The 16053-nt window shown below is 44.6% G+C and overlaps 1 protein-coding gene across 1 annotated transcript in view; it reads right to left on the bottom strand.

Moving 5' to 3' along the window:
- Positions 1 to 15656, bottom strand: part of arhgap44a (Rho GTPase activating protein 44a) — a gene marked incomplete at both ends in the record, with an annotated part of 29487 nt that extends 13831 nt beyond the window's left edge. The window contains 3 exons of the mRNA XM_080523964.1: positions 142 to 246; positions 685 to 724; positions 15604 to 15656. Coding sequence (XP_080380090.1) covers positions 142 to 246; positions 685 to 724; positions 15604 to 15656 — 198 coding nt within the window. The remainder of the gene's footprint in view (positions 1 to 141; positions 247 to 684; positions 725 to 15603) is intronic.
- Positions 15657 to 16053: the final 397 nt, after the last annotated feature.

The following is a 16053-nucleotide window of genomic DNA, read 5'->3' as shown; positions in this document are numbered from 1 at the left end:
ATCAACAATAATAGTAGGTCATTCATTTTTTAAAAGTCACATTACATGTATTACATCACATTCGTGTCATCATCATTATCATATCATGCATTTTAAAAGCACAACATATATCACACCGGTACTTACCGAGGGTGACTTGACAGATTTTTTGTCCACATCGGCTCCTTGCTGGCCCTGAAGACAGGCGGTCAGCTTCTTGTGAGTGCTGTGGGTCACCTGTTTGACCAGATCCAGGCGCTTCTCCACCTAGGTACCCATCAACACACACCAGTGAGCGCCCTCAAAGATAGGGTAGACAACACACACACGCACTAGGCAGGCAGGCAGGCAGGCAGGTAGGCAGGCAGGCAGGCAGGCAGGCAGGCAAGCACACACACACACACACACACACACACACACACACACACACACACACGCACAATCAAGCTATCACATACACATAACATACATCACACATCTAATCACATTGACATGATGAGGATGATCCAAAACAACAACAGGTTCACAGCTCCCAGTTCAGACTGACTCCTTTAATGAAACACTTGGCCTACTTCACACAAACATGAGCTAAGTGCACTTGAGAGACACCACACATGCAAACACATGCAGTATGTAGATGGGTATAGCACACACACGTTCACTGAGGAGCCTTTTAGCTCTCCGCCAATGATTCCCCTTGCTCACCTGTAGTAGGTCTTCGCTTAGCACCTCTGTTTTTTCTGCCCTGGAATTAGAAACGTGAATATCCAATCAGGCTTGAGGTGTTCGAGGGTTTTAATGATTTAAGAAGCACACACTTAACACGTCACAAAGGTACGGTAATGTCGTTATATGTATTACACTGTTCAGCATGTAGTTAGAGTGTGTTAACAACACTTCTATATGTTCATATTTAAAATATGTTCATATTTGATGCTATATGTTTGTACCAGACAACTATGCACTTTTTTGTCTTTCGGAGAAAAAAAACACTGATAAGATCAAGACAAAACGTTCTTGTTTCACTGGCAGAGATTCAACACTACGTAATATCTTCTGTCAGGCCTGGTAGATAAAGGCTAGTAGAATGTCACCCCACCCTCCCTTCCTCTTTTCCCTGTTCTTCAGATATGAACACTCGTCATGACAAACAAAGATGACTTGTAACGTCTCGGACTGGATTTCAAAAGAAGCCTGTCCCAAAAGACACAGGCAGGGGAGGAACAGAGGGTCCTGGGGGTCTCATGCGTCAGTTTACTCAATGTTTTGTTATTCATACATGTCATCATTGTTTTTATTAGGACCCATGGTGATGGCCTTTACGGCTGCTCCCTTGAAGAGCCCCCAGGGAGGGAGCTGTAACAAGAAGACTGGAGTAACGTCGTTGAATCATTATGAAACATTAGATTAGAGTCGTCCATTATTGGCATGGAGAGCTTACTTGACATGGCTTTATATGATTGGTGCTGGAGGGTTTCTCAGGGGCTCATGCATGTCTCAGACTAGTCACTGCCAGGCACTTTCACAACGGTGCAAACAGCTGAGCTATTCAATACAGTTGAATGGGCCAGCTGTTTTGAATTAAACTGATGGCTTAATTCAATTCATTTCTGTACTGTATTATTAGCAAATTGGAAGGTTAAGAACTATCATGGACAGGGCAAATATAAACGACACTGATGAATCAGGTCTCTCTCAAACCGGTCCACTATCTGACTGGCATTGGTCTGCCGACCTGGCATGAGTACAGTGACTTGATAAAGACTGAAACATCTCAAGATCGTTCAAAATCCAGAGTCCAGTTCATGAGACATTTGTAAAATTGTTTTCTGTACAGCGCGTGTGTGTGTGTGTGTGTGTGTGTATGTGTGTGAGCACATGCGCACATGACTTTATTTGTGGGGACTGTTCTCTGTCCTCAGGCCATGACACAGCCTCGAGTTTCAAGTCAATAAATTAACAAAATAATTAATTAATTTGCAAGCTGCCAGCAGCAGATGCTTCAAGCTGGAACACCCTGATACACGACAAAATCCAATGACAAAAGATAAACAAATGGCAATGCAGTGAACATCGTCTAATGATGTAAACGACCTAACTCTCACAGGGAGCCAATCACCACTCCCCCCTGCTGTGAGTCCAGCTGGATGAGGGCCGGGGCCAGGCCTGAGCCTATAACTGGATGACAAGGCAAGAGCAGTCACCAATCACAGAGCAGACAAAACCTCTGAGCCAGAATACTGAATGGGCCGTCAGCTAATAAAAGCGCACGTATCTCTGGGTACCATAAATGTGATAAAGTAACTAAAATAGCCATTTTTTATGTACTGTATATAAGACTGCAGCGGGCTGCTATAGTGAGTACACTGCTACTCTAGAAACAGCAGGTTCATCTTGTGCTTACATAATTACAGTATGTACAGAGAGAAACATTTAAATTCATCTTATGATAATAGGCTCATTTGTTGTAAGTAGGAAGGCACAGCAAGACATATGTTCTGTCGACGGATGGTTAAGTTATGATGCCGAGTGTGAGTGTGTAACGAAGTCACGGAAAAAAGGCTGAATGAAAACCTCCCCTCCATTCAGTTCTATTGTTATAAGCACATGCCACAATCTGCCTAGACATTCCAAGGCCTGATGAGACTGTCCAATCAGAGGGAAGGGTAACTGGGGCACTTCCTGTGCGAATGGGTTAGTGGCTGACAGGGCAGAAACGGCTACGGTCTGACCTGTGGACTGGTTAAACTGGGCCTGTAGACTCCCCCAGCACCAGACACCCAACACCCCCCCCCCCTCCCCCCCCCCCCCCCCCCCCTCCACTGCTTCCCCTCCCTGTCTGTACAGCTACTTCCTGGTATTGTGGCCCAACGACACCCGTGCCAGCAGCGGCCCAATCAGCATAGTAGCCATTATGTATAATTTATTTAAGAACATAATAAGAAACCTTATCTCTCCGGTGAAAAAGAGAATGGGTTTACGAGTAGCATTACCGTATTTAGGCCACTCTATTCTGTTCTACTATCTAACAAGTAGGCCAGAAATAGATGGAAAACAAAAGGCAAAGAATGTTATCCAATCCATAGAGCCTGGTGAGTATTCCTACTATAAATTAAGACTAGGGAATCAATGACCCTACCATGGTTTGATATCCTGTCCAAAACAATTGGTTCACCATACACACATTAAACTAGCCCCCAAGTCCCCCGAGGAGCTCTGCCTACATTGAATACTCTATGACGTTGCTGTGAAGATACCTTCTACAAAAACAGGATGTTAATGAGCAACCATTTACTGTTTGCATGATGTTTTCATGCGTATTGCATACATGGTAGATGAAGAAACAAGCTTTAATGATGTTAGTGATTAGTAAGGCAGTTCCAGAGCCAATGTGAGCAGAGATCCATGAGAACTGGGTCATTGCATGAACTGTACCAATGACTCTAATCAGAACCAGCCTGTTGGAAAAGTGAGCTCTGTGAGCTGAAGCTGTGCTGAGGAAGAAAAGAAAGAGCGAGTGTGAGAGGGAAAAGGAGAGGGGGCGAGTGAGCGAGGCTAAGACAGTATCTGGTATGACGTTGGAAGTGTGATTGGAGCTTGCGAAGTGGCATTGAGAGACAAAAATAACTTTTCTACTGTGCCAAAATCCCAGTGCTACTTCCCCTGATATACGAAGAAGGAATCAACACAGACCTCTGAATCACTATCTCTAAAATCTAACCCTGACCTCCCTGATTCTCCCCACCCTTTATAAAAAAAGCCTTTTCATTGAACCCGACTCACATACACTCAAGTCTTTCTTCCTTGTACACAATGTGACAGCCTCTGCAGGCTGGACGATAACGGCATTACATGCTTGGTGTGTAACCTGAAGGTCCGCAGAGCAACTGTGAGGCCGTCATCACCCAACCCCTCTGTGATAGGCCGGTACTGGAGCTGCCCATAGGGCGGCCATGCCGGCTGAGTGACTCCAGCAGGAACACACAGTAGCACAGATGGGACAGCAGCAGCAGGCAGCGGTAGACAAGAGGCAGCAGAGGCAGAGACAGTAGAGCTGGGAGCTGTTGTCTCTCTGTCTGTCTGTCTGTCTGTCTGTCTGTCTGTCTGTCTGTGTGCCACGCTTCACAACAACAACAACAGTCAGAGACGGACATGCCGTCGGCCGTTTTGGCCTGCGTCAAGGCCAGATGAGACGTGATGACAGCTGCATATGTCAGAGAATTACAGAGGGTGTGTGTGTGTGTGTGTGCATGTCTGGGTCTCAAGCCTCTGTAGAAGAGCTGAGTTAAACAAGGGACAAAATCCAGAGTAAAGCTAGAGTAGAATAGTTGAGCCATGTTAGCCACGGTAATGAGGGCTTTTACACAGGGGAATGGAGACCAAGAAGACCATGGAAAGCTAGCCCTTCCCAGTGACTGCCACACAGGGTCATTCCAGCTTGGGATCAAAGGGAAGGAGGCCAATCTGCTGAGATCTAGTCAAAGACAGTCAGACATCCAGCTCTTTGAGCTTGTTTGTTTTCAGACAGTGGAATTTCCTCTCAGGATATCAGCATTGCACTTAATCAGCCTATCAAGGCAAGTGCTGAAACCACATAGCAAAGGCTGGGTGGAAAACAGGAAACAATGGAGCTCCTTCAGCCTATAGATTGTGATGTTAACCCTGGGAGAGGTTGTGTACTGTAGGCAGTACTCAAGTTGTAAAAGAAAATCAGGGGGGATGGTGGATTCTATCATATGGGGACAATTTTAGCATCCCTATGTCATTGCATGTGTGCGTGCCCCCTCGCCCACAGTATTTTACTCAATATGCGCAAAACTTAATGTTGAAATAACAGTAATACCACGTTCATTGATAAAATGACATACAGGATGGAAAGGGGGGATGGCAGTTTTAGAAGGGGGATGATTTTGACCGTTTTTATTTCAGGGGGGATGCCATCCCCCCTCATCCCCCCTCAACTCGAGTGCTGACTGTAGGTGAGGACTGAGATTGGTAGCAACAGAAGTGTGTGTGTGTGTGTGTGTGTGTGTGTGTGTGTGTATATGGCGACGGAGTCCTGAGAATAGCGTAAACATGGGGGTTTTTGTTTGCAGTCGTGTGGGCGGTGTTTTGAGGTAGAGGGCACATGAGTGTGCCAAGTCTATGCCAGCCATCTGTCACTTCGCAGGCATTCCTCTACCTGGGGCTGCTGATGACTCAATACTGACAATAACAACACTGTACTGAAGCTATGAATACATATAGACGACCACTGGAGATGCTGAAAATAATGAGACATTGAGTCATTGTTCCACAAACTTCTAAAATGTAGACCCTTCTGACATATACGGATTGATTTTTATGCAAGTGTTGGAGGTGGATTTTTGCTTTGACTTTACCTCAGAGAGTTGAGTCGAGGAGCAGTACACACCACACAGTGCGATGCAACACACATAGACACAGGAGCTTGATAAATAGCAGAATTAGTTGAGACAATATTTACACAGACAGGTCCCAGAGCTGGAACAACTCCCTCTAAGCCTCTGCTGGTTCATAACAACAGTGAAATGCTGATAAGGAATCTGCGTTGATTCAGTTGAAGGCTTAAAGGAAGTGGTGGTATGGGAAATAACTGAAAAGTAATACTGTAGGGTACAGAGGGAGTCCCGCACCAAATGCAACCCCGACAAACTAGCTAAATTTTATCATTCCATAAAGCCAGTGCTACCCCACAATATCAAGCCATACCATGTGAGTATTCCATATGGTAATATGTCTTATATAATACATGTTTCAATAACAGACATGCTAATGCTTGGACAGCCTGGTGCTCAACCCTCCAGCATAGTGCATACAGGGTTATGAAAGCATGAATAATGCATGTTGCATATAATCAAATCTGAATTAAATAAGACATCCAGAGTCATGAGCATATTGGATTGGTGCAAAGCCAACTATCTGATGAGACGTTTCTGCGTTACCCAACAGGTCTACTCTTCGCTAAGCTAACTCTGAGGTCTATCTGACACAGAGATGCCGCAGCAGAGATAGCTGACTTCCCACACGGTCCACCCACACCGCTAGCCTGGGAGCGCTAGGCTGCTAAATCCTGAACTGATTGGGGAAGGTAGTGGAGCAGAACGTTGGCTCTGAGCCGTGGAGGGACAGTGAGGAGCCTAGAGCACTGCTGTGAGACCCACAGTCACACACACACACACACACACACACACACACACACACACACACACACACATTTTCATGCTAGAGATGCCTTTTGAGTATTCTTCCATTGAGCTCATTTTACGCCAGGATTCTGCCATAAAAACACATCAAGAAACCCAAACGGTTGTTCCCCAATGACAAGACTGGTAGAGCCATACAAGGAGGTTTCTAAAACAGAAAAACCCACTTACTGTAGTTGTCCAGTAAACTAGGTCACAGCTTTGTTAAGTATGCAAGAATAACTAAGACACACACACACACACACACACACACACACACACACACGTCCAGAGAGAACTTGCAGCATCACCCACCCAATAACACTGTGTTGGAAAGACAAGCAGTAAGTTATCTCTCATAACTTTATGGATCATCTCCAGACAAAGTATTCTTTGCTCTGACTTGAGTATGTAATACCTACTTTACCTGTGCATCTGTGTGCACACCCTATGTGAAATCTCGATCAATATCAATATGTGCAATACTACTGTACATCCATGCCATGTAACAGAAAAGCAACATTCACACTGAGACAGATTGTCAAGTCGTGTCTTCACACCTTTTCCAACAACTCTTGATTTGTAATGACGTGGGCAGGCAGAAGGAAATGAGCAGGGTATGAATGCTAAAAACACCCACCAGTGTTACTAGGCAACCAAAAGAAGGATTCCTATGTCCCAACAGTAGATTTGCTGTAAATAAAAGAGATCAGAGGATGCTGTTGTCTCTGTACAAACGAAACAGTGAAAACAAACCTTCATGACAAGAACTAAAGTTACAGTACAGTACAGGGAGATGACTAAACACAACAGGAATATGTGACAAAGTGGAGGAGAGTGCTTCCTGTTTTGTGGTCCATTTGTCATTCCTCAATGGAAGGAAGTGGGCGTGTCGTGAGGGAGTCGTCTCCAATTGTAAGTCGCATTTGGAAAACGAGTGCATTAACCACAACGGCACGTGTTTGAACTGTTCAACACATAGACCACCTGAGTGTGTGCTTGGTTATCTTCTGTCAAATCTCTCATTGTACATGATATAATGTACTAATTATTGTATAGTTGCGTATAGTTCGATGAGAGACATGTTGCCTCTGTAGTTTTCCGCGTGCCTCAGAGCTTGCGGTTTGTACGAGGGCTGATTCATTATACACAGCTCGGTCAGGCCCTGAGGTCACTTCCTGCTGGAGCTGAGATCATCTGTGCAACAGCACAGAGTGACCTCCTTAGCAACACTGTGGGCATACTGCGCTGTAGTCGCTAACGGTGGTGGTGAAACGCAGTTTGACACACAGCAGGTCAATATGAATGCGTAGGAGAAAGGAAAAGGGGTGTCAAATGAGTCCATGCAGCCACACCCTCATCCACCCTGCAGGGTCATCTCTGCCATTTCTCTTTGTACACTTCCCTCAATGTAGACGGGCACTGAGCTCACAGTGGTAATGCAGCAGGGGCTCCTAAACTGGCTTTTCTGTTGAAATCAGTGACAAAGAGGGGTAACCGACAGATGCCATTGCATCATCCCTCCTCCTTTGATGGCCCAAAAAGGGCATTCCTTCACAAAGCCTCTTTATAACCAACCCTGACTCGCTAGTGATCTCTAGAGAGCCATTTCCAGGGTTATGGGAGGGCTATCATCAACACCAATCTGCAACATCTGTGGACGGTTAACACTATCAACCATGCAAAGCCTTCACATGTTCTATAAAGCAATACATACATCTGGGAGAAATGTTCCATAAGATACCAAGTAGTGTATTCATACTGTAGAGTGTGTGCGTGTGCTTGTTTGTGTGTGTGTGTGTGTGTGTGTGTGTGTGTGTGTTTGTTTGCTTGTTTGTCCTTAACAATGTGAGGTACTATAACAAGCAAGACAGAAATGGAATCAGCCATATTGGATATGAAGGACAATCTCACAGAGATCTCCATGGTGCTGTAACTGTCCCAGCCTGCCAACACTAGGGAGAGGTCCAGGGAGGGAAAGAGTGGAGAACCAGGACACTGGAAGAGTCAGCTAGAACACTATGCAAACAGTGCGTCTCAATCCCTTTGGTTCCCCCACATCTAAGTCACCTGTCTGGTGTTATATGGAATGTTCATGGAATACAAAACAAAGAGCTGCCAAATGCTTGTACTGAAGAGGCCCTATTATGTTACAGTGCAAACATGCATATGCTGGGGGACATTCATATTCACTACATAAATAGTATTATTCCATGATAAAAGAACAATTTAATATATTGAAACATTTAAGAGAAATCTATATCTTCAAAATGGAGTCACTTTTCAAGAAGTGAATCCAAAAGTAACTGGTGATATTTTGAAAAGGTCGCCCCATCCCAGACCCCTATCAAAGCCAGGGGCAGGATATTGGCAGTATAACAAAAACTTGCATGAGCATTAGGGTTGAACAATTCCTGTACTTTTCTGAAACTTCTCTTACACCATGGTAGTTTACTGGTAATTATGGAAATCTATGGCAACTTAAAAAATTATCTGAAATTGTTCTTAAAATGTTTTTTTATTTGTTATATTCCATATCTGTGTGCCCTTCTTGTCTTTGAGTAATACGTGGGTAGAACATTTTGTTTCAGAGAAATATGCAGTTAAAGCTGGCTAACTAGCTAAAGCAGCCATACTGTATCACCCCACAGACAGATATTGGATATATTGGTTTTGAAGCATATTGTTTATCCCCAGCAGTGTTTAAAACCATATTGACAAAATGTTAATATTGGTGGCTTAAAACTATGGATTTAAAGACAGCATTATTGTAGCAGGTGGACAAATACCAATACTAGACATCATGATAAGCTCTTCAGGGTGTTAATTTAGTGTCAAGTGTCAAGTGATAAATATCCAGGGATATCAGGTGATTAGCCTCATGGTTGCATATTTGCTGGAGAAATACATTGGATTTGTATGTGTCTATTGGCTAAAATCAATCTAACTTAATCCGAAAACCATCTTTTCCCTAACGATCACTTAACTTGAAAAAAGTAACTTGAAAAAGTAACACCCTGCACATTATTCAGGAGCGTTTAGACTAGGGTCAGGGTTAGAGGAATATTCCCATGCTTTGCAACGCGAATGGGCATACACCTACCCAACACACATGGCCATATAGCACACATACACCTAGACAGCACACACATGGCCATATAGCACACATACACCTACCCAACACACGTGGCCATATAGCACACATACACCTACACAGCACACACGTGGCCATATAGCACACATACACCTACACAGCACACACATGGCCATATAGCACACATACACTTTACACAAGCACACACACACACACATTTTACCATCCACAGTTCCTTGTCCCTCTGTTCCTTCTTCACCTACTCTGCAATCCCAGTCAATCTGACGTCATGAGAGGCCAGCATGCCAGCTCAGCTGTAACACATTCCACCCTGAGAGTGCGTCAGAACGAGAACAAGAGAAAGAGAGAAAGGTCCACTACTCCTCCATCAGCCTGCAAATGGCTGCTTTTCTCTCATAATTGCATGAGTGCTAAAAGAGGTAGCTGGCCTTTAGGGGCTTGAAAGACATCTATTACCACACAATTACTACTATTATTTGTGACATTGTGAGTAGACTGCTGATGATTGGCGCATTGTGGTGTGTGTGTGTGTGTGTGTGTGTGTGTGTGTGTTGGGTGTGTGTGTGTGTGTGTGTGTGTGTATATGTGTGTGTGAGAGAGGGGAGTAGTCGTTAACTGGGAAATGTTAACTAAAACATGTTAATTAACTGTTTGAAAATGAACAATTCGTTTTTTTATGAATGCTCACCTTAATGACACCAAAATATCTTTATTTACAATCATAAGGTATTCCAGTACTTTGAGGTCAACCGTTGCTAAATATTGCAGAACAATGGCTTATTTGTGTTGGCTTCAGCAATATCATGCCATCTTTTAAAAGATTGTCCTAGACCCAGTTAAGGCAGAGAGATGGGGAACTGAGAAATGGGTCAATGGTGATGGAGAGCAAGGCTGAACAAAATTAATCTTTTTCCTGTGGCATCTCCGCTGTATATCTTTTATGGAATCTTAATAATAATCGAAATAAGCATGGGAACACTTAAAAGATAAATCGTCAACTACAGTACATGCTAACACTAGAACTCTTTTGCTTACAAGATTACATTACACTTTAAAAAACATTTGCCAGGATACAACCATTGAGATACATCCTCAAGGTGCAAAGCCTAGGTGCCTCTCACAGTAGGCCGACAGCTTGTTTCTTTTCGTCTACAGAATATGCATGGCTGCACAGTGTACACCCTCCTCCTATGGACAGATACTGCAGTGATCGCCTACATCCAGTGCCTGGTCACATGTCCTGGACATCACCCGCCTGCCTTAGTGATCCAGAGATGCTAACACAGCATACCTGGCATGCCCACCCCCACTGAGCGAGGACCGTCACTTTACTCCCACGCACACTAGAGATTGGTACGCCACCTCAGAGGGACGACCCGACGTGGCAGAGATAGGAAATGAAATTTCTATAATCATCGCCACCCCACCCACAATGAAGAAGGTGTCGCTTCATTTTCAAGATAGCCTTGGTAACGAATGGCAAAGAAATGGGTAGGGCTCAGTGGCGGACTCAGGCTGTTTGAAGGGCAGGGGCGAAAAGAAAAAAAAGGCACCTACTGCACAACATGGGACCCCATCAGTGCACATGGTCAAATTTAGACCATTGTAAAAGCAGCCAATAGGGCACATCCTCTCATTTTCGCCACTCAAAAGGGCACTTTAGCCACTCAAAAGGGCATTTTTGCCACTCAAAAGGGCACTTAAGAGAGACTTTTTTCAACCATGGGGGCACCAGGAGGGGCGGTCGCCCCCCCCTGAGTCCGCCAGTGGTAGGGCTAATGATTCTCCCAGGGGCTGGAAGAGCTAGAGGTAAGGAAGGTCAACGGCTGAAACAAACAGAGACGAACCTCCCCTCTCCTCTAAGGACTGATCTGACTGTAGATAGCAAATGTGACAGCAGCTGGTGAAAGAGGGAACAAGTCGGCAACAAGTCGGCAATGTTCAGACTTTTATTCTGAAAAATGTAAATACATTTCAATGATGTTGAAAATCAATGACACACTCGCTAGTCATTTTATTGCCATGCAATGGATTCGGTGAGTAATCCCCACAACTACCTTGTTAGTGTAGAGTAGTGGGGATTACTCACTGAATCCATTGCATTGCAATATTTTGGCTTGACTAGACTATTATTAATTATTAATTAATTAATTCATTGTGCAAGAACGGGTTAGTGAACAGAGGGTAGAATGAGTGCAATGTCAAATGTCCAAGATAAGCTCACATATACTGTCATACTCTAAGCCCAGTACAGCACACACCACCAAGGGATCAGAGATGACACTGCCCGTGATTGCTGTTTTAAGTACTGTACCTGAGGCAATTTGTCGAGTGCGGAGGAGGTTATTTTACTCTTTGACAATAATCCATAAGAACCCCACTGACAAGGCATTAGACAGAACTCAAGGCAGCTGAATTACAATGAACAAGAAACGGTGACACACATCTGAACACACCCACCCACACCCACCCAGCAGTGAGTCTATCCAATACTCTATCACAATACGACATGCATTTAAATGACGCTGTTCTCTGGGACATACATATAACAACTATCGAGTGAGTCAACTGTTCTGTGAATTTTGTGTGTATTGTGTGAATGCCTTCGTTAAGCTGGCCCATTAATCAACATGCACAGATTTGCCTGTCGTCCTCTGCTGTTGCTGCAGTGTCACTGGGACCAACACACAAGTGTGTAGCAGAACATGTTCTTTATTCTCTGGATGGGTGGTACACAGGCATCCTCTCCTGAAGAGATATCACCACCCTTCCTGGCAAAGCAAACACAGGGGAGAGCCAGTCCAGTCACGCCCCTGTGAGTCTCCCCAAAAAACCATGAAAAAAGATGAATGGGTAAGAAGGTCTATACGGTAGATACACAGTGACATGCACGCACAGACACACAGACACAGATACAGACACAAACATAGACACAGACGACGCAGGCGCATGCACGCACACACACACACACACACACACACACACACACAAACACACACACACACACACACACACACACACACACACACACACACACACACACATACACAGTGGCGGACTCAGGCTGTTTGAAGGGCAGGGGCGAAAAGAAAAAAAGGGCACTTACATGGGACCCCATCAGTGCACATGGTCAAGTTTAGACCATTGGAAGGGCAGCTAATAGGGCACATCCTCTAATTTCGCCACTCAAAAGGGCACTTTAGTGCGACGTTTTTCAACTGTGGGGGCACATGGTTAAATTTAGACCATTGGAGGCGCACCAATAGGGCACATCCTCTAATTTTCGCCACTCAAAAGAGCATTTTCGCCACTCAAAAGGGCATTTCCGCCACTCAAAAGGGCACTTAAGCGAGACGTTTTTCAACCGTGGGGGCACCAGGAGGGGCGGTCGCCCCCCCCTGCCCCCCCCTGAGTTCGCCAGTGCACATACACACACAAGATTAGCAGTGTAATTGCTATGGTTTTGGTTCATCATAAGAAAGTAACAAAACTAAATGGAAAATGACAACAAAAACGAAAATACATAAGTCTAATTACCATTATTTACAATTGTAACATGAAAACAAGATCAGCAGGTAAACAGGAAAAGCAGGAAAAAACGGTATTCAAAATGTGCTACAAAACAACAACATTTCGAACATGGCAACTTTAGCATTTAAAAGTTACAACGTTGCTCTTCAAGAATAAGAATCACAACAATTTAGTGATTAATCTGGGAAGTTGCTGAATTGGTGGGTTTGTAAATTGTAGAAATCACCACTACATTCATACTACATACGATACAATGCCTATGGAGACATTTGCAAGGAATTTGAAAGCGGAGCAAGGAGGTAGGCCTATGCTGCTCTGTACTGTATGAATCCACTGCTGTGTAATGGTAGTAATGTAATGTGTGAAGGACAGTTAGCCACACGGCTGAGCTATCCCAGAATGGCCCCAAGATAATGCTTGAGGGCCATCAACTGAGATGCACTACATCTCCTGAGGGCAATGGGAGTTCAAACAATAACAAACATGTTATTACAATGTTATTGTGACTTGGATACGTGGCAAGTCTTACCTGGCATGATCTCAAAATAAGCAATGCACCTACCCATGAAATAATCTTCATCACAATTTGAATGAGACATATATGCAGTGTATATACTGTAGATCAGCGGGGCCTCTAGGAACACTGTGACCTCCTCTCTATCGCCCTCGATACGTCAATACCTAGGGTCGACACCGCCCAAGGTCGGTCGCACGCCCACAACAGAGCGTCAAACCTGTCCTGTCCCATCTTTCCCACTTCTGTCCCTGAGTTCCTCAAGGGACTCTGGAGCAACCATGGTGTTGTGTGGGTGTGGAGATGCACCCTGGGATACTGTCAGCTTTAATCCCGACAGTCCTCACAGGCAGGGGTCCCAGGGTATGCTGTACTCCCTGGCCTTGTACTGTAGATTAATGACCAGGGAGGACGCTGGGCTGTTTAGGAAACATGTTGTTGCTCATTATGACTGTGCTACAGACTGCTCCTGGAGAACAGCAGACTGTGTGAGCCGAATACTATAGTAGTATACACACACACCCACACACACACACACCCACACACACACACACCCACACACACACACACACCCACCCACCCACACACACCCACCCACACACACACACACACAGGAACATACGTAGTCACAGGCTACATGCAAACATGCACACACCCACACCCACAGATACACCCCTCAGATGCGCCCATATCCAGATACACCCCGCTTATGCACCCACACCCATATATACACCCCTCTTATGCACCCACACCATTGATACACCCCTCTTATGGACCCACACCCATACATACACCCCTCTTATGCACCCACACCCATACATACACCCCTCTTATGCACCTACACCCATACATACACCCCTCTTATGCACCCACACCCATACATACACCTCTTATGCACCCACACACATAGATATACTCCCACACACAAACCATACCATCAGAAAAAGCAATGGTAGAAGAAGCTAGTGTTCGGTGATTGACAACATTCAGATACTGCACTAACAGAAACAGCAGTAGAGGTTGAAAACCCCCCAGAGTCGGAGATGGGGAGGTACCCCCTCGGTGCATGCACACTGCACTGGGAATGATGACCCACAATACTGTGTCATTCTATCCCAGTAAGGAGCAGCATGGAGCAGAGAGCACCTTCTGGCCCTGCGCGATGCCTTCTGCATGACAAGCTGCTCTCCTCGTGAGGTGAAGAAGAAAACAGGGCGAGATAGGGCGGGGGAGTGATAAACACACACCACCAATGCTAAAGGTCACATACAACATATTAATGTTCCAGAAGGTGTCAAAGCCACCCTAACACAAGCATAGTACAACGATGTGAGAATCATTGTAATAGGTTTTAATTACAGCTTGCTTGTGATAAATAACATGGGTTTAAATTACCATACATTATTCCCCATCTGTTTGGTTGAGTTAGGGATCTGTTATTCAATCAAATGAATAGCCATTGCTATTTCCCAAACTAAAAAGCTTTACATTGGTGTTAATACATATTACAATGAAACAAAAGTATGTAGAATGTATGGAATACAAGGATGCAAGGGCTATCTATGGATGCAAGGATGCAAGGGCTACAGCCTAAGTCATAAAATCATACCGAGTCATAAAAATCGAATTTGCCAAATGCAGCAAAACGACCTTTCCCGATATATAGAGATGTGATTGCACCTGCATGGATTCTCCTTTCTGACTACAGCTGAGATTACTGCGTAATGAAAACAGTGCGCCTTTTCAATGTTCACCTCCGTCGCATAGACCGCATCCGTCTGCATCAGCTATACTGTGCAGCCTTGAGAAGGTTGGTGACATGCATTATTCTGCTCACTGATCCAAAACGCAAGTATTAGCGCATATTTATTGAGGCATTGCCATATCCCCTCACCATTAACCCATGTGATGCTGAGGTACATATTATTTGTCCATAGTCCAGGGGGCTGGTGGTACCAGTACAGTATAAGGGCATTGCGCCTGCTGCCTCTGCGGTATTCCAATGGCTATATTACGCAAAGGAGACCTAAAGGCTATACAACATGAGTGTATTGTTCCGCAACAATCATCCACGTGAATAGGCTATATTCAATTGCGTTGAATCTGTAATAGCAACTATATAAATATGAATAGGCTATTATTATAGTCGATTTGCTTGTTGCAGGAGTGGGACGGTGCTCAAGCGAATTGAGTCAATTCCTCATCCAAACTCTCACTCTCACTTGCATATCACGGAGATGAAGCACGCGATGTAAGCTTACCTGCCCACCGTTTGGTTGGCGAGCTGTCGCATTCGATTGAATTGCTTCTTCATCTTGTCTTTTCTGCGTTAATTTAACACCTACAGCGAAAAAGAGTCCGCATTTCTCTCAAAAATAACGGCCCGTAGGCTACTCCGGAGCGGCATAAGAGAAATTCCACACCCCACATTTTTCTTTCTTCATTGCAATAGATAGCACCTTGTAAATGTTCCGAAATACATGTTTTCACTGCATTTTCACATCTACATTCGCCCTACCGACACCCTGTGCAGAGATGCTGGACCAATTCGCCGCTATGGGCAGAGTGACAGCGTAATGGCAAGTAGCCGCTACGCAGCGATGCAGTGTGGGAAGTGTAGTCTGAGTAAATCGGTCTACATCACATAGCCTACACGCAGAATCATGCATGATCAAATACCTAGTGTCATTATTTACTCATCAAAAGTTAAA

The sequence above is a fragment of the Nansenia antarctica genome (genome assembly GCF_963989245.1).
Source record: "Nansenia antarctica genome assembly, chromosome: 2".
Taxonomy (NCBI): domain Eukaryota; kingdom Metazoa; phylum Chordata; class Actinopteri; order Argentiniformes; family Microstomatidae; genus Nansenia; species Nansenia antarctica.
Note: the sequence above shows the minus strand (reverse complement) of the source record. Positions and strands in the feature narration are given on the sequence as shown.